This window comes from Strongylocentrotus purpuratus, unplaced genomic scaffold, assembly GCF_000002235.5.
Source record: "Strongylocentrotus purpuratus isolate Spur 01 unplaced genomic scaffold, Spur_5.0 spur5_scaffold_20, whole genome shotgun sequence".
Taxonomy (NCBI): domain Eukaryota; kingdom Metazoa; phylum Echinodermata; class Echinoidea; order Camarodonta; family Strongylocentrotidae; genus Strongylocentrotus; species Strongylocentrotus purpuratus.
In genome coordinates this window covers 39,726,539-39,744,706 of record NW_022145606.1, presented here as the reverse complement: position 1 = coordinate 39,744,706, position 18,168 = coordinate 39,726,539, and the positions used below count along the sequence as shown (strand labels likewise).

The 18,168-nt window shown below is 38.9% G+C and overlaps 1 protein-coding gene across 1 annotated transcript; it reads right to left on the bottom strand.

The window, feature by feature from the left end:
* Positions 1-3,853: 3,853 nt before the first annotated feature.
* LOC115927447 (bifunctional arginine demethylase and lysyl-hydroxylase JMJD6-like) lies at positions 3,854-14,906 on the bottom strand. Its single transcript, XM_030993346.1, has 8 exons — positions 14,726-14,906; positions 12,601-12,815; positions 11,511-11,663; positions 10,295-10,491; positions 9,137-9,284; positions 8,222-8,410; positions 6,643-6,827; positions 3,854-5,344 (listed from the first exon to the last, which is right to left on the bottom strand). Exons 1-8 carry the CDS (start codon positions 14,778-14,780, stop codon positions 5,257-5,259), a joined length of 1,230 nt encoding a protein of 409 aa, XP_030849206.1. The 5' UTR covers positions 14,781-14,906; the 3' UTR covers positions 3,854-5,256.
* Positions 14,907-18,168: the final 3,262 nt, after the last annotated feature.

Below are 18,168 nucleotides of genomic sequence, written 5' to 3'. Positions count from 1 at the left end.
CAAGGCAATCGTTTTCATATATTATAATCTTAATCTCTTTCTCTTCCTCGCCCTTTGTTCCAATTCTTCCTTTCCCTCTCTCCTTGCCTCAATCCCTTTCTCTCCCCCCCCCCCCCCCTCTCTTTCTCTCTCCCTCCCAATCTTGTACTAGTGTTTCAATTTCTTCCTGAATCCCTGGTTGGTGTTTCACAAAGCCTTTTTTTTTTCAATGACAAATGACAAAATCAGTGACAAGTCTGCTGATAACCAATCAGAAGCAAGGATTTCACTAGCTTATAACAAAAACTGTCATTTGTCACTGATGACAAGTTTTGTGAAACATCCCCCCCCCCCCTCTCTGTTCTCTCAATAACCATGTTTATTTCAGCCTTGATCTATGTGCTCTCTCAATTTCATCTTTTCATCTCCCCTCAAGTATATCCCTCTCTATCCCTCGTCTTTCTCTCTATCTTTATCAGTCATCTAGACAAACGGTTAACTCTGCATAAAGCAATCATGTTGGGACGGCAAAAATGTGCAAAACTTCAACTCGGAAAATTAAATGATATGGTTTGCATAGTTTGGTACAGTACAGACAAATTACTTGACCTCAAAAATTTGACTTGTCCGCCTTTTTTTAGTTACCGTATGCAGAGTTAAAGGGAGTGGGTAGTCAGTTTCCATGTGCAGAAGGCTATAATTCGCTGACACCAGACTTGGTGGAAATACCATTGATGGGAGTACAAATCTGCACACAGCAAACCCGTTGGCCCGTCAAGAATTACCCCCTAGTCTCTCGGAGCATGCTCGGAGATTATTCGGGCGAAGGAAAAGCAAAGCATTACATAAGGTATAATGGTCATAAAACTCGAGGCTAACCCTGGTGATTGACAACACCTGTTATTTGGGTAAACACCCGAACGGTGTCGAATTCCCCATGAGAGCTGACTTCTATGTGACTTTAAAGGGGCACGTTCCCGCTTGTGTAGTTATCGGAACATGCATAAGAGCCGTATTCTGTTGGTGTCAATATGCAGCTATAGCACCGTCCGCCAGCACGTATGTATTTTGAGCGCCCTCTGGAATATGGGGAACATGCCCCTTTAACTGAATGTCCTTGTTTCATACATTTCTTTTCAACAATAAAAAAGGAAAAGTATCCCACCATTTTTTTCTCTTCACACTCTCATTTTCAAACTCACTAGCCCCATTCCCATCTTTCTCTCAATCTCTAACTCGAGAATCTTTCCAAATGATGAGAAGAAAAAGGCAAATTTCATTCATGTTGCATTCTATTGCAAATTTGAAATAAACAAAAATACAATGATAACAGAACAATGGTGCACATGCATTAACTTGGCTGCAAAAGGCTTATACGAGGTCATACATAATATATGCAAATATGAATATTCATGTTCAGCTTGAATAAATGAATAGATTAGACAGAAAGCAATTCTGTGGGCAAACAGCATATGCCCCCCACCCCCCCCCCCCCCTCCAATCAAGATGAACAACACCAAGTACCCATGTTAAATAATGAATAATAAGAATATAAATAATAATGGTAATGTCAGATAACAATTGTGATAATGGTAAAAATAATAATATTGATAATAAAGACAATAAAAATGATAATAATGATAATAAAGACAATAATAATGATAATAATAAAGATAATAATAAATGGGTGGTATTCTCATAAGTTAAGCCGGGACTAAGTCCAGACTAAACAAGAATTTTAGTTCACACTTCTATGGAATGCTAGCTTTCATCTTCCTCCTTCAATGTTCATGACAAAGATAATCTACCAAAGACTTTGTTGAAATTTGTTTCATACTCATATTATCTTTTTCTTCCCATTTCATTGCAAAATTAATTTCTTAAGACACTTTTCATTCAAGGATTAAAATAATCTGTACAGGGTAAATGAGTTGGCAATAGGCACTCCATAAAAGTGTGGACTAACTAGTACGCGCTACCCGAATACCACCCAATAATACTAATAATGATGCAATCAAAATCAATAACCGAAAATAAAAATGTCATTATCAAGTAACTTGATGGACAGCTATTGGAAAGAGGATGAGTAGTGACTTATTCAACAGGTTTACGTGACGATAGCAGTTCAATTCCTAATTGTTTAATAATAAATTAATTATAGGAATCGATCTGAGCGCAAGTAGCTGAATAATACGTTAATGATTGTGATACATCGTTACAGAGTGATTTGCATGTAGAATAGCAGTCCTAATTCCTTAAATAAAATTGTCAGCTAATAAATGATCAAACACAAAAAAGGATACTGCAGCACTAGATAATCATATCGGGGGGGGGGGGGGGGGGGGGGGGGGGGGGGGGGGGGGGGGGATCCCAATTCAAACTTGACTCTTAAGTTGGACTTAAAAGCTATGGAGAACCATTTGTAGCCTTCAAACAAGGCATATTCAAAAGCAAAAATTGAATTTTAATAAATTCTACATCAAGAACATGAAATCTCCTTGATAATCTCCTATGTACGATTTGAATCAACATTTTATGCCTTTTAAAATAACTTTTACAAACTAGTTTCATAGATGCTAATGGCTTTCCATAATTGTGAAGTCCAACTTAGGATCTTTGTTAAAGAGTAGTTGCGATCACATCACTGGCATACTTATAAATATCAACTAATGACTTTACAAGTCTATTCATCCTCTCACAAGTTTAACATTGCCATTTTAATGCAGATGCAAATCATGATACAGGTTGTATATTAACAACATTTCAGCACGTCACAGTCACTTGTAACAAAATATGGTAACAAAAATATGCATTTAGTTTCGCCACTGCTTTGATCCCTCCTATGCTGCCAGCGTGAAGTCCTGCTCAAGAATTTTTTAATTCAGTCTGTTGCTATCTTACAAAAGCCTCTTCTCCTTCTTCTTCTCCCTTCTTCTTCTTCTTCTTCTTCTTCTTCTTCTTCTTCTTTTTCTTCTTCTTCTCCTCCTTCTTCTTCTCTCTTCTTCTTCTTCCCTTTCTCCTCCCCCTCCCTCCTCCTTTGTTTTCTTCTTCTTTTTTTTCCTTTCTTCTTCCTCCTCCTCCTCCTCAAAGAGTGATTAACAAAATTTGTGAAAATAACTGCTTTTTCAGTATTTTTCTTTACAAATCGTAAAACAAAGGCTTTTCATGAAGTACAGTTAACTGTCCATAAATAACACAAATTTGGCATAGTTTGGTCTAAAACAATGCTTTGACTTGGGCAAAATTTGACTTGTGCATCTCTGAGTTTATGCAGAGTTAACTGAACCTCTAATGCCTGTCTACATTACAGAGGGACGTCAATCATGTGGTGAACAGGAACAAAATAAAATAAAACAAACAAAAAACACCATGCCTGCCAGTATAGTTAATACACAATGCACCGTGCATACTGCAGTACACACAGAACATGTGCAGTCGATCGCAATGTGAATGAATGCTGCATGATACCGGGGGTGTTTCACAAAGATCCTAGGTTGAACTTATCTGTAAGTTGGACTTTGCAATAATTATGGAAAGCCGTTAGCATCATTGAAAATATTTTTTAAACGTTATTTTAAAAGGCATAAAATGTTGATTCAATTAAATCATTCATATCGTCTATTATCAAGGAGATTTCATGTTCTTGATGTGGAATTTATCAAAAGTGTAAAATACTTGAATTTCTGCTTTTGAATATATTTTATTATAAGGCTACAAATGGCTCTCCATAATATCTAGTCCAACTTAGAGTTAAGTTCGACTTGGGGTCTCTGTGAAACACCCCCCTGGAACTATTTCAAACGCTCCTTCCTCATATTTACAATAAACTAAGAGTGCACCTTTTAACATTTCAACATAACATAATTATGTCATATTGTCTAATACTTGTTTTTATTTTAATAACATGAGTTTATTTACAAGAATGAATCCCTTGATGCACGCAGATGCATTTGCATTGTACAACAGTGACTTGTCAATTTCCTCTCACAATAGCACATCTTTAAACAGAGTGAATTGTATCTAATGAATTCATGCAGCGAAATAATTTTGTTTATTCTTATCTGAACATCTTGGACTCAAATTTTAAGGAAAATATAGGAGGAAAGAAGAAAATAAAGATCAGTATACACTCTACAGGATATGGCACAAGGATGGGTGAGTAATCAATAATACTCTGAGCTGGTATGCTCTCTCAATATTCCTTTTCAAAAGAATATTTTGTTTGGTAATGACAACAAATCAAAATATCTGTAATACCAAAATTTACAATCATATTAAAAATGAAATATCTGTCAATTGAGTTTCTCGGGAGACTGACACTTTGAACATTTTTTTTGTTTTCAAGTTTTAGCAAGATTTGTTGTTACAGGAGAAGAATTAAGCTATTTTCACTGACATGATTAAAAAGTCACTTTAAGTACAGAGCAAATGGGAGGGGAACTCGCAAGTTATGTCACAGAGTTGCCAATTTGTGTATGATTGATCACAACTTCAACTAGAAATAACTTTCTTATTCTTAATCAGATTTTGCTCAAACTTTCACCATGTTCCTCTAATTTTTCTGTTACTATTAAAACTAACTTAATATCAGGTTGGTCTTCCCCTTACAGGAAATCACTTTTATGTCTGGTACAAAAGCACAAAATGATGTGCCGACAACGGATGTTGATTCAAGAAAATTGCATCTTAAAGATTTCATTTCTTCTCAGACTGTAGTAAAACCGGAGACTTTTAAGATCGTGAAATGTTTGCAAATATTGTTCAGATTTGTACAAAAGTTTTATGCTGCAGAAGAATTAAATCACAATTGACACACCACTGAATTTTTATTTGCAATACACGGAAGTTACTTGCCTTAAAGCCTGTCTGTACTAGCCTGGCCAGGAGGGATTACACCACCCAGCATGGTCGCTGACAGGTGGCCATCTCATCAACTCAGCTCTCAATTAACATTAGAAAACGATGATCATGGGGCACCAATGGTCACTGCTTAGGCATTGTTTACTATATAGAGGGAGCAAGTAGCTACAAGTAGTACAGTGGGGCTTTAAAATGGATGTCATTATGGCAATATGCAAATGCTTCTTGGTTTATATTATACCTGTACAATACATCCTCTGAATAGCGAATAGTAGTATTACAACTTCAGCTTCCAAAACGAAGCAGTTTCAAAATATGGCAACACCTTGCGTCCGCAACCCTCCTGGCTAGCACTCAGTAATATTACAATCTATCCCAGGATGCCCCTGGATGAATGCTTGAAGCTGATTGGCCGTGTCATCTGGTGTACGTCATGTGCGTTCTGGGGTCATAGTGTGTCACGTTTTCCTGTATATCCGTGCCACCTTCACTCCCAACCTTGCGCCTTTTGAGATAAATAGAAAAGAAAATTGATTCAAGACATAATTATTAATGGGTTCTGTAGGATTCATGTTATATGTTAATAGGGACTATAATTGTAAATACCATCACATAATACATTATGGATAAGAATAAATAAAGAGACTGGTTTACTTATTAACTCAGTATGTGTGGGAGCGGGTAGACTATATTGTCTGTTGAAGCCAACAGTGCATTACTTCATGTACATTTGAACCCACAACCTTTGCATTTCAGTCAAGTGATTAAACCACTGGACTACCTCACCTCACAATGGAGATCTGCCTTCCACTCCTATCCCCCCCCCCCTCACCGCACTCTCCCCCAATCCTTTCAATAATGATAATAATTGGGATTTATATAGCGCTAAATACGATATAGCGTTTCTAAGCACTTTAAAAATACAGTCAAACCTGTCTATAGCGACCGCCCAAGGGAAACACAAAAAGTGGCCTTTGTAGACAGGTGGTCACTAAAGCAGGTTTGACTGTGTTATTACCCCGGTCATCAGATTCATTCATGCACAATCTGCAACATTTCCACTGCCTGGGGAGTATTTCTTCCATATGGTCCATACCGTGGGGGGATAGGTAATTACTTTCACAAATGCTTTCTTCATCGCACCAGGTACCCATTTCTCTCTTGGGTATTGGGTGGCAAATGAAGATTACTGCCTTGCCAAGGACATTAGTGCCATATCGGGGATCAAACCACGACCTTTGAATTGCAAGTCAAGTGCTTAAGCCACCCGACTACGACACTTCTACTTTCAAGGTACCTATATACCATGATGTGTATTCCATATGTATTGTAATTTGCATGTTTATTTTCATTTTTAGTTTTGTATAAGATGTAATTGTATATCAGTATATTTTGTGTGTATAGCGCTTAGAGACTTCGGTGGTAAGCGCTTTATAAGTAACCTTTTTATTATTATTATTATTATACCTTTTAGTTCTTTTATCATGACGTTTTTCAGCCTTGGATTCGTTCCCCCTGCTTTTGCACGAGGAGCAAGAGCTACCACCACTGACACTGTAGAGGAAAACATGGGATCTAACTTCCCCACGCCCCCTCCTCCCCCCCCCCCCCCCTCATCCTTTCAAGGTACCTATTTACCTTTGAGTTCTGTTATCATGACGTTTCTCAGTCTCAGATTCGTTACCGCTGCTTTCGCACGAGGAACAAGCGCTACCACCACTGAAACTGTAGAGAAAAAATTGGGATCTACCTCCCCCCCCCCCCCCCCCTCCCCCTCCTCATCCTTTCAAGGTTCCTATTTACCTTTTAGTTCTTTTATCGTGACGTTTCTCAGCCTCGGATTCGTTCCCGCTGCTTTCGCACGAGGAGCAAGCGCTGTCATCGCTGGAGCTAGAGCTGGAGCTATCCGAGGAGCTATCAGACTGCAGACCGCTGGGCTTGGAGAGATCCACGTGGTCAGCCATAGCTGCTATCTCTGGCCATTCTCTCTGCAACAACAAAATGATTGACATAGGGAGAATGGTAAAACTTAAAGGTAAAGACCAGTTTTGGAAATGCCCCCCTCTCAAAAAATGAAATGGAAGCTCTTATTACCAATCATGTGAAAGAATATGTTTTGACTATTAAATACATGATGATACAAATTTAGCCGAGAAACCGCCTACTATTGATGTATTTGGTACATTATTATATCTATTTGGACCTGATAGATATAACGCACGTGTCGCATAGTCCCATATATATGTTTCTGTGTACAGTGCTTGTAACTTTACCAAGACTGGGCTTAATTTCTTATCATTTTGATGATTCCAGAATTTTGCAGTACACACCGATACTTATATGTTAGATGATCAACCTTTTCTGATCGATTCCACAACGTTTCTTTCACAATGCAATCGCATGACCATAACTGGACTTTATCTTTAAGCATAGTACACTTTACGTCATAACAGAAACAAGGCTTTTATATAACAGATGTAAACTCTGGTGATCCAGTTTGAAATGTGTAATTTTGCAAATCATTTTTGTTGCACAAAGTAATATTTTTGGGCAATTGGTGCCCATTGTTTTGTGCAAAATTGCACTTGAGGCATACAAGCAATCGTGCGGTAAGTAACTTGAGTATTGACTCTGAACTCGCTATGGCTTGAAAGCCTGGACTGCCATTTTTCATTTGCTGGCCAGGCCAGAGAGAGCGAAATAAATAAGATTTAAAGAGACTTGGGAAGAAAAAAAAAGGGACAAAAAGGATAAAACGAACAAATATTTGTAAAAACAAAGTAAAAAAATCAATACAGGGCCCCTGTATAGGGGGGTGTTTCACAAAGACTGAGATCGACTTTAGGTTGGACTTAACTGTGACAGGCCATTCATGCCACTAGTTGCTCTCACCATTGGTCTCTCAATTATGATCTTTAGATAATATTTTTCCCTTCAATATTGAACTACTAAAACAGGTAAATTATGTAGATTTGCGACCATGATTTGTACGTCCCTTGAGAAACCAATGCCAGGAATGGTTAGAGGAACTAGTGGCATGAATAGCCTGCCATAGTTAGTCAAACTTTAAGTCGATCTTAGTCTTTGTGAAATACTCCACTGATGTGATAGAGAAGATTGCTTGAGGAACAAGGTGAAAGAGATGGGGGACAACATTGAGAAAGAGATAGTGTAAAGAACCTAAGGGAATTTGGGAAAGTGAAAGAGAGAGAGAGAGAGAGAGAGAGTGAGAGAGTGAGAGAGTGAGAGAGAGAGAGAGAGAGAGAGAGTGAGAGAGAGAGAGAGAGAGGAAGAGAGAGAGAGAGAGAGAGAGAGTGTGTGTAAGAGGCTAGCACAAAGAGACAAAGACAACTAAAGTTGAGCAAAGAAAACAGAATTTTACCTGAAGGGACTTGAACCATTTCTTGGAGAGTTTAGGGCGCCCTCTAACGGTCTTATGCCAGACTACAGGAAAGTTTGTCCTGCTGCAGAAGTTCTGGGTGACAGCTATGGTAGTGTCAAGGTTCAGAACAACGTGCCACCAGCCTCCCGGAACGTACACAGTTTCTCCAGGTCCTTGAAGAATCTCAATCTAAACAGAGAGAGAAAGAGGAAAAGAATGAGAAAAGTTCTGAGAGACAGCAATGGTTGTGTCAAGGTTCAGTACGACGAGCCACCAGCCTCCCGGAATGTAGACGGTTTCACCAGGGCCTTGAAGAATCTCAATCTAAACAGAGAGAAAGAGGAAAAGGAAGAACAAGAATGAGAAAAGTTCTGAGTGACGGCAATGGTTGTACTAAGGTTCAGAACGACGTGCCACCAGCCTCCCGGAACGTACACGGTTTCACCAGGGCCTTGAAGAATATCAATCTAAACAGACAGACAGAGGCCAAAGAGGAAAAAGAATGAGAGAAGTTAGAACAAGAGTGATTGCAATGATTGAATCAAGGTTCAAAACGATGTGGTAGTGAGGGACTTGGGTAAGAGGATATACGTAAATAACACATCCGTTTTTAATCGCCTTATCTAGTTGTGTACCTTCAACATACATCTACCTCTCTTTTGGCCAACAAACACAAAGACACATTAAAGCCCATCTGCACTAGTTTGGCCAGGTGGATTAGACCTCCCTGCAAGGTCACTGACAAGTGGTTATCTCATCAAATCAGCTCTCAATTAATATAAGCAAAAGAGGATCATGGAGGATCAACAGGCACCGATTACGCATTGTTTGCTATATAGAGGGAGCAAGTAGCTATAAATAGTGCAGTGGGCTTTAAGAGGCATATTTTGATTTGATTAGGAGCGAGCATCTTACTGGTTTGAATTCCTGTGGCCATGATGGGTCTTGAGTGCGAGGGTAGACGTGTGAGAACCACATGATTGCCTCGTCCCTCTGCTTGCCTCCATCGTTAATGGACGGTTTCACCAGCTCCTTGGGCGTCTGAGTTGGGAACATGCACCATCTACAAGTAAAACAAGAATAAATGGTTAAATCGTGGGGAGGAAGGTCTAGGGATCACAGTTAACTTTTTCCATACCTGGATGCACCTGCTATTGCAATATTTATATATGCTTTCTATTGATTTTTTAATCTCAATTCATGTTTGTTATATTGTTGTATTATGTGACTTGATTTGCCAAATAAAATAATAATAATAATCAATCAACCAGCGTTTATGTCGGTCTTAACTTGAGACTTTTCCTAATTTAGATTCATAATGACTGACAACACACATTTGCCTCTCAAGAACGAGAATGAAAAAATAGATTTACAAGCCAAGATTTATCTTGTGTAAAAGAATAAATGAATCAATCAATCAATCAATCATTGAACCAGCGATATGTCGATCTTAACTAGAGACTTGTCCTAATTTAGATTTATAATTACAATACATTTGCCTCTCAAGAGTCAAGAACAAGAACGAGAAAATATATTTACAACCTCACACCATATTTATCTCTTTTAAAAATCCCATGATGGAAGCAAATCAAAACAACCTTTTCGGACGTCGGACTAGAACGTTCCAAGTGATGATGTTTAATGTGAATTCCAATATCTCTGACCAAACACTGATCAGCTCATTGATACCTTCAAATGACCATATGACTAGCTTTATCGCTACCAATGATGATAGATAGTATACAAATATCACACAGACTTTTGGAACAGTCTAACACGCTGAGGCGATAGCCGAGGGTGTATGGACTGTTTCGGAGGTACCAAGTGTGGGTAATTTTACTAATGCCCGAACGAAATGATGTGTATTATTTGTTTCATAAGATTATATTTTATTTGTTTCATAAAATGATGTTTTACTAATGACTAATGACTAGTCATAAGCATTTACTTATGACCGGTCATTAGTAAAATTACGTATAAGGCAAAATAAGTGCCTGGTCACGTGTACGCTTTCAACCAATCATTTGATTAGGATCCGCTTCGCCATCTTATAACAAACATAAAACGACTTACCTTTTATGACCTTTGACTAGAGCGTTCCAAGCGCTAGTGCCTAACGGGTCGATATGAATCCCGGTCCCTGACCGCCCTGGGCCCATCACAAACCAGCGATACGGGGGCCGCTTTTCATCCCCAGCAAACTGAAAGAGATCATCTTGAAAGAAGTGCGGTACGACGTAGTCTTCAAGCAGCTTCTTGCGCTTCGGATGCTAAGGGGGAAAAAAAAAAGTACCAGGATAAAACCGAAAGGTTATTCTTCCTTTAGGCTCAAATTATTGAAACCTGCCAAAGTCTAAGCCAGACCCTTGCTTATGTGCAGATTGTTTTTTGACAACTTTCCTCTGCAAAGCTACAAAAAGGACTGCATTAATCTCTTTTTCTTGCACAGCTATAACATTTCCTCACCTAACATCTGCAAAGCTGCAATTGATGATACATGTATATATAAACAGAGCTTCATTGTCTATTCTTTCTTTCATACATTTTATCAACTTATGTCTGCAGAGCATCAAAGATTTAAAAATGAGCTTCAGTCTTTCTATAGCCTTTCTTGCAACGTAGTCTGCATACAATGTGTGGCTCCTATCAAAGGTTCAAAAGATGGGCTACAATCTGTAATGTTTCTTACATCTAACATTCCTATACTCACTTCTGGGACCCGTTTCACAAGGCCTTTTCTCAATGACGAATGACAAAAATCAGTGACAAATCTGTTGACAACCAATCAGAAGCAAGGATTTCAGTAGCTTATAACAAAAACTGCCATTTGTCACTGATGACAAGTTTTGTGAAATGCCTCCCTGCAATGGTGTCATCAATCAAGCAAGAGCTTTTGTCTGTGACAAAATACTTTTCTGTTTGCTAGACTGAGGTCTTCCTGACTTTGGATAGTAAAACTGTGATTCCTGGGGGGTGTTTCACAAAGATCCTAAGTAGAACTTAACACTAAGTTGGACTTAAAAATTATGGAAAGCCATTAGCATCTTTGAAAATATTTTGTAAAAATTATTTTAAAAGGCATAAAATGTTGATTTAAATCATTCGTATTTTCTATTATCACGGGAGATTTCATGTTCTGGATGTTGAATTTATAAAAAGTCTAAAATACTTGAATTTCTGCTTTTGAATATATTTCATTTTAAGACTCCAATGGCTGTCCATAATTTTTAAGTCCAACTTAGAGTTAAGTTCTACTTAGGAACGTTGTGAAACACCCCCCTGAACTTACGTCTGCAAAGCTGCTGTCAAAGATATAGAGCGGGCTATCATCTCTGTTGTTCTGCATGTATTGCACGTAATATTTCATCTTCATCTTCACTGAGTAGCCTTCGTCATCTTCGCCGCACTTGAAGCGCTGATTGCGGTATTTCTTGGCCAGCCTCTGAAAAGTAGATCAACAACAACAAAATTACAATTTTACCAGTGGGCAAGTCCATGTTAAAGGTAAAGATCAGTTTTGGAAACTCCCCCTCTCTCAAAAAATGGAATGGAAGCTCTTATTACCAATCATGTGAAAGAATGTTTTGACTAAAACGTGATGATACAAATTTTGCTGGTAAACCGCCTACTAAATGATATATTTGGAAAATTATTGTATCTATCCGGAATAGATAGATATAGGGTAGTCCTATACATCTTTCTGTGTACAGTGCTTGTAATTTACCAAGACTGGGCCAAATTTCTTATCATTTTGATGATTCCAGAATCTTGCAGTACACACCAATACTTATATGCTGGATGATCAACCTTTTCTGATCGATACCACAACGTTTCTTTCACAAAGCAATCGCATGACGAAAACTGGTCTATACCTTTAAACATTCAACAAAAGCAGGCCCCCCCCCCCCCCCAATGCCAGTGTCCCTTCACTGTACGGACCAACAAAATGCCATTGGTTGTTGTTTTAGTTTTTAGGCATGTATCATTAAATTATGAATATTTATGCCATTGATTAAAGTAATGGAATAGTTTTTACCAAGGAACACAAAACATTTGTTTAGGGCGTGTTTCACTCCTAAGTCGAACTTAACTCTAAGTTGGACTTAAACATTATGGAGAGCCACTTGTAGCCATAAAATAAAATATATTTTATTGCAACATTTCAAGTATCCTTGATAATAGAAAATATAAATTATTCAACATCTTATTCCTCATAAAATAATGTTTACAAAATATATTTCAAAGATGCTAACAGCTTTCCATAATTGTTAAGTCCAACTTAGAGATAAGTTCAACTTAGGATCTTTGTGAAACACCCCCCAGCTTTGCATGCAGGTTGAGGTTGCACGGTTGCACTGATGCACTCCCGGTGTACTCACCCGCACTGTCCATTTCTTTTGCGCCAGCCACGTATCTTGATCCTTCACGATGACACATGGTCGTCCGGGTTTCTCAAATAGTTCAATGAACTCATCGGTCGTCACTGCGTTCACGTCGACTCTGTGGCAGTTGTCTTTGGCTCGTACGGCTTCGATGTGAGGCTGGAAATTGGCACAGAATTGAAACCGCTCCCAATCTCCAAGATCTCGGAGTTCTGGATGTCAAGAAGACAAATAATTGATAATGATAATTGGCAATGCGAAAAATGGATTCCGCGATGATTTTCTTGATACAAATTTACTTCACGTTGTAAAGAGTGATAAATCCTCGGGACACGGACAACCCATAAAAGTAGACAGTGAACCAGGGGTATTTTTTTGGAATCTGTTTTTGCACATCGTCGCAGACCATCCTTACTTTTTAGGATGCATTTGTTCCGCGTTTACATTGGACATCCTCGTTAATATGCGGATGATCCTCATTCTCATCCTCATTCTGAGGAAATCATGGTCAAGATCTAGATCTAGATCAGTAGTAGACCGAATTTTCCGTCTCTTTCGTTCGTTAGCCTCTTATTGGGGTAGGGTCGGCTCTCTCTTTAGAGACGGAAACCGTCTATACACATTCCCTTGATAACGCAACGGCCATTTCAGGTCGTAGCGTTTTGCCCCCAAAATCCCCCAAAATGTCATTTTACCTCGTGCATTTTATATTGTAAATTAGGCCTAGGCTATAATAAATCAGTTCCACTTACCAACTTGACTGAAATAATCAGTTTAATAGTCTCTTTTTAGGAATTTATGGGTCAAAATCGAAATCCATGTTGAAAAAGATTTTCAAAATGGATTTCGATTTTGACCCATAATTTCCTAAAAAGGGACTATTAAACTGATTATTTCAGTCAAGTTGGTAAGTGGAACTGATTTATTATAGCCTAGACTCTAGGCCTAATTTACATGTGGATATGCACGAGGTAAAATGACATTTTGGGGGATTTTGGGGGCAAAACGCTACGACCTGAAATGGCCGTGGCGTTATCAAGGGAATGTGTATAGACGGTTTCCGTCTCTAAAGAGAGAGCCGGCCGACCCTACCCCAATAAGAGGCTAACGAACGAAAGAGACGGAAAATTCGGTCTAGATCAGTAGGGGCGCTGGTCCGAGAATAAGGATCATCTTCATAAACGAGGATCGTCTTCGTAAACACAGACCGATGCGTCCTCAAAAATAAGGACCGTCTGCATTTTTGCAGACGTTTCATATTTTTGATCGGTGCATTGGCGATGCAAAAAACGGATTCTGCAATGATTTTCTTGATGCATTTTACATTGACACTGTACAGAGGCTTTCACATTATAAGCAATAAATCCTTGGGAAGACGGACAACCCATAAAAGTAGACGGTGAACTAGGGTTATTTTCCCATCCATTTTTGGCATCGCCAGCAGGCCGTTCTGTAACATGAAATCCCCAGAGCGCCAATGAAAAAAAACGTCCTCAAAAATGCAGACAACCCTTATTTTTGAGGACGCATTTTGTCCTCGTTTATGAGGATATCCTTGTTTATGAGGACGATCCTCATTCTTGGACCAGCGCCCCTAGAGTAGTGGCTCCGGCGCGGTGTGCGGTTAATCTGGTTATTAATTATTCAATCAATATCAAGATCAACCAATCATGTCATAATTAACTCATATCATAGATGTCTAAAATAAAGAATAAAGAACAAAGTCAGGACTTGTCTTGTCTCGAGATTTATTTTAGTTTTGACACCAAGTGGAACCTCACATTGTCTAATCTTTCTAATTTTCAAAGCAAAATGTCGACTAACACGACTAAGTTGAATATAGAGTCTAGATCTAGATCTTTATAATTATATTCTTAATTATCATGTCGTTCAATTTTGACGCGGCCGCTGCCGCGGTTCCGAGATCTGCCACCCAAATTAGTATGCTCGGCGTGCCGCTACTTCTGGGGACGACACTTTCCCCGCTTCCGCTGCGCTTGAAGCTTCTGGGCGCGGACAGTGCGTGACGGTATGATGCACACTGCAGAACAATGCAAACGGAAAACTAGGAAACAGCGCCGAAAAAAAGATGGAAGAAATTGAACTAAAATACAAAATTTACCTGGTCTAGCAGCCTTTTTAGCTTCCCAGACAGTCCTGCGTGTTCTCTTATCCATCTCCCGAAGACGTTAATGTTGGGTTTTCACTACGCTCGGTCTCAAAAGGCAATATTTTTGTCAATTTGGACGTAGATACTTCAAATTTCTCCAGCAGAAGGGAAAAACAAATCATCGATTTCTTTTTTTAATTTAAGGGGTGTTCTCTCTATAATATCATCCATGCAATTACAATAGACCTTGTACCACCTATTAGAGCATTCAATAATCAGTTCATACACAAAATCATAGTGAAATACATTGATAAAGAATAATAAAACTACGTTTTGTATTTTTATCACTAATTTTAAAACAAATCTTTCTACTTCTATTATGTTTAATATCATTTATGGACATCAAAAAAACATAGGAGCAGCATCCCTGTAATTTGGCAAAGTACTTTCGCAGATGGCGCACTTCAATTCTCAAAAGCGTTTTTTTCAGAAACTGAAAATAAAATGATGTGACAGTCGTTGATCGTTCATACCTCAGGTTGGTTTATAACCATTGAACCAGAGGCGGCCCTCCCGGTGGGGAAGGGGGGGGGGGGGGGGACTTTCTCAAGCACCCGAAAAGTTCCCTTTTTTACATTGGAAAAGTGCCCCTTTTACTTTGACAAGCTCCCATATTAATTTTTAAAAGTGCCTCTTCCCCTTTTCAACTCTGATAAGTGCCCCTTTTATTTGGACACGTGCCCCTTTTCCTTCGACAAGTTCCCTTTTTCCTTTCTTTGCAATAAGTGTCCAATTTCCATTCTCATAAGTGCTCTTTTCAATCTCTAGAAGTTCCCCTTTTCAGGTACGAGAAAGTGCCTCTTTTCAATTTTGATAAGTGCCCCCTTCACCTCTGATAATTGCCCTATTCAAATCTGAAAGGTGCCCCTTTTCCTTTGTAATAAGTGCCCCTACCCCTTTTAATAACTACCCCATTTTAACTCGGATAAGCGCACCTTATATTTTCACATATTAAATGCCCCTTTAAAATCTGATCTATGTCTATTTTCTTTCAACCAATGCCCCTTTTCCTTTCTAATAAGTTCCCCTTTTCCTAATGACAAGTGCCCCATTAAAAAGAGCCCCCTCCCATAAGTGCCCCTTCTGTGGTAAATGACCCTTTTCAGGTAAGAGAAAATACTCATTTTCACTTCAGATAACTGCCCCGATAACTTCCGATAAATGCCTCGATAACTTCCGATAAATGCCCCGATAGCCTCCGATAAATGCCCCTTTAAAATCTGATCGGTGCCAATTTTCTTTCAACTAATGCACATTTTCTTTTATTGTAAGTGCCCCTTTTCATATCAGGTCATTGTCCCTTTTCAAATGCGATAATTTCCTCCTTTCACCTCTGATAATTTCCCATTTAACAATGATACGTGCCCCTTTTCCTTTCTAATGAGGGACCTGTCCCCCCCCCCCCCCTTCACCTCCTATAAATGCCCCTATCGAAATCCGACGGGGGCCCCCTTTCCGTCGACAAAATTAATGTCCATCTCCTATTTTCATGACTGACTTTGTTTCATCCCTGGTTGAGAGCCTCTTTTTGAAGGTGTAAGAAGTGCCCCATTTTCACCTCTGATAATTACTCTTTGTAATTTGACAAAATGCTCCTTTTCTTTTCAGATAAGTGTCCCCTTTTCCTTTTATCATTTAACACGCCCCAAATTTCAAGCGACTATGAGAAATTACTCCCGAAGCTCGCTCGCTATGCTCGCACGCATCTAAAGATGATATAGACGTATATACCAATTGGTCCTGTCCAGTACCACCAGGCGCGTACACAGGGGGGGGGGGGGGGGGGGGGGGGGGGGGGGGGGGGGTTGGGGGGGGGGTTTAACCCCCCCCTCCTTTGGTATTTTTTGTGTGTAAACCCCCCCCCCTAAATTCCCCTAAACCCCCCCCCTTTTGGATTTTTTTTTTTTTCTATTAAAAAAAAAAAATAATAATAATAATAATCCCATGGCTGACCTCAAAAAGATGACCTTACCCCCCCCCCCCCAGCGGAGCAAAATGTCAAATTTTCAAATTCCGATACCCCCCCCCCCCCCAAAAAAAAAAAAGTGTCCTCGATTTTTTTTTTGGGACCCCCCCCCCCCAAAAAAAAAAAGGTCTATTCAGTCTTCCGTTATAAGAATGTGCTTATAACCCCATCAGGATTGGGGTTTTCCTCTTTATAAGATGTAACTTTTCGAACTGCGATCTCAAAAATATTAAAAAGAATTCCTTGCTCGCTTCGCTCGTTCGCAAATCATTTTTCAGACCATCACACCCGACTGCAAAGCATGATGCTTGAGCAATCTTGTATGGTGTATAAAGTAAAACAAATATTGAAATCATCCCTGATAATGTAATCACAATATAGGGATATATACCTATGTCTAAAAGATTGTATATTTTCGCTTTTAGATTTCCCTTTGTAGGTGCCCTTTTTTCCAAAAAGTGCCCCTTTTTCTTGGTGCCCCCCCCCCCCACTTTGGAAGTGGCTCGGCCGCCCCTGCATTGAACTTCTATGATTTAACACGAAGTTCAAGGTTCGAAGTTCATGAGTATTTCAGGAGCAAATCCCAAAATCCTGGTGAAAATAAGGGAGAAAAGAGGGAAAAGGAATAAATGGAAAAGGGGACCCAGTTTTTTTTTTTAATGGGACCCATGTCTAAGGATTTTTCTTAATGAAAAGGGGATATCGTCGACCCATGTCTAAGGATCTTTCCTATAAAAGTCACCCTTACGAGCAGCACATCCCCTATACCCGATATACGTGAGTACACCCCCCCCCCCCCGGTCTGTACCCTAGCGGTCTGTTTGTGAAAATTATGTTCGTATACAATTATTGTTATTTTCTACCGTCACTCATGGAAAATAATATTTTTGAGGTAGAAGTATGTTTCTAGTTATCTGTTTCACTTTAATAGTTTAATTTTCCAAAAACAAATGATATTACGACCCATATTTGCTTATAGATGAATACCATTTATGTATGATCATTATTAGATTTATTTATAATAATTGATTATTATTAGTTTCATTTTAAATATCTATTTTTTGCAACGAGTAGACCTAAACTAGGCCAAAATACAAAAATCATCACCCAGCTTATCATTTATTGGTCCAGTGTACATTCAAAATGGACGATTAATTCGCTCACAAATATAAAAATGAATGGATTATATTTATTATTTCTGTGACACTCCTAATATTTGGTGATTTTATTTAATTGATCTTATCACTTAAATGTTTGAAATTTGAAAAGGGTGACCTTACCCCCCCCCCCCCCCCCCAACGGAGCAAAATGTCAAATTTAAAAATTTCGTGACCAAAAAAAAAAGAGAAAAAAAAGTGTCCTCTTAAGTTGTTGCGAATTTTGTTTGGGACTAGATTTTTTTTTTTATTATGTTCTCTTTCCCACCGTG

Coding starts and splice junctions, on each gene's coding strand:
- LOC115927447 (XM_030993346.1), bottom strand. CDS start 14,780: ATGGATAAGAGAACACGCAGGACTGTCTGGGAAGCTAAAAAGGCTGCT. Junction 11,664..12,600: donor AAAAGAAATGGACAGTGCGG/GTGAGTACACCG, acceptor TCTACTTTTCAG/AGGCTGGCCAAGAAATACCG. Junction 10,492..11,510: donor TTGACAGCAGCTTTGCAGAC/GTAAGTTCAGGG, acceptor TTTCCCCCTTAG/CATCCGAAGCGCAAGAAGCT.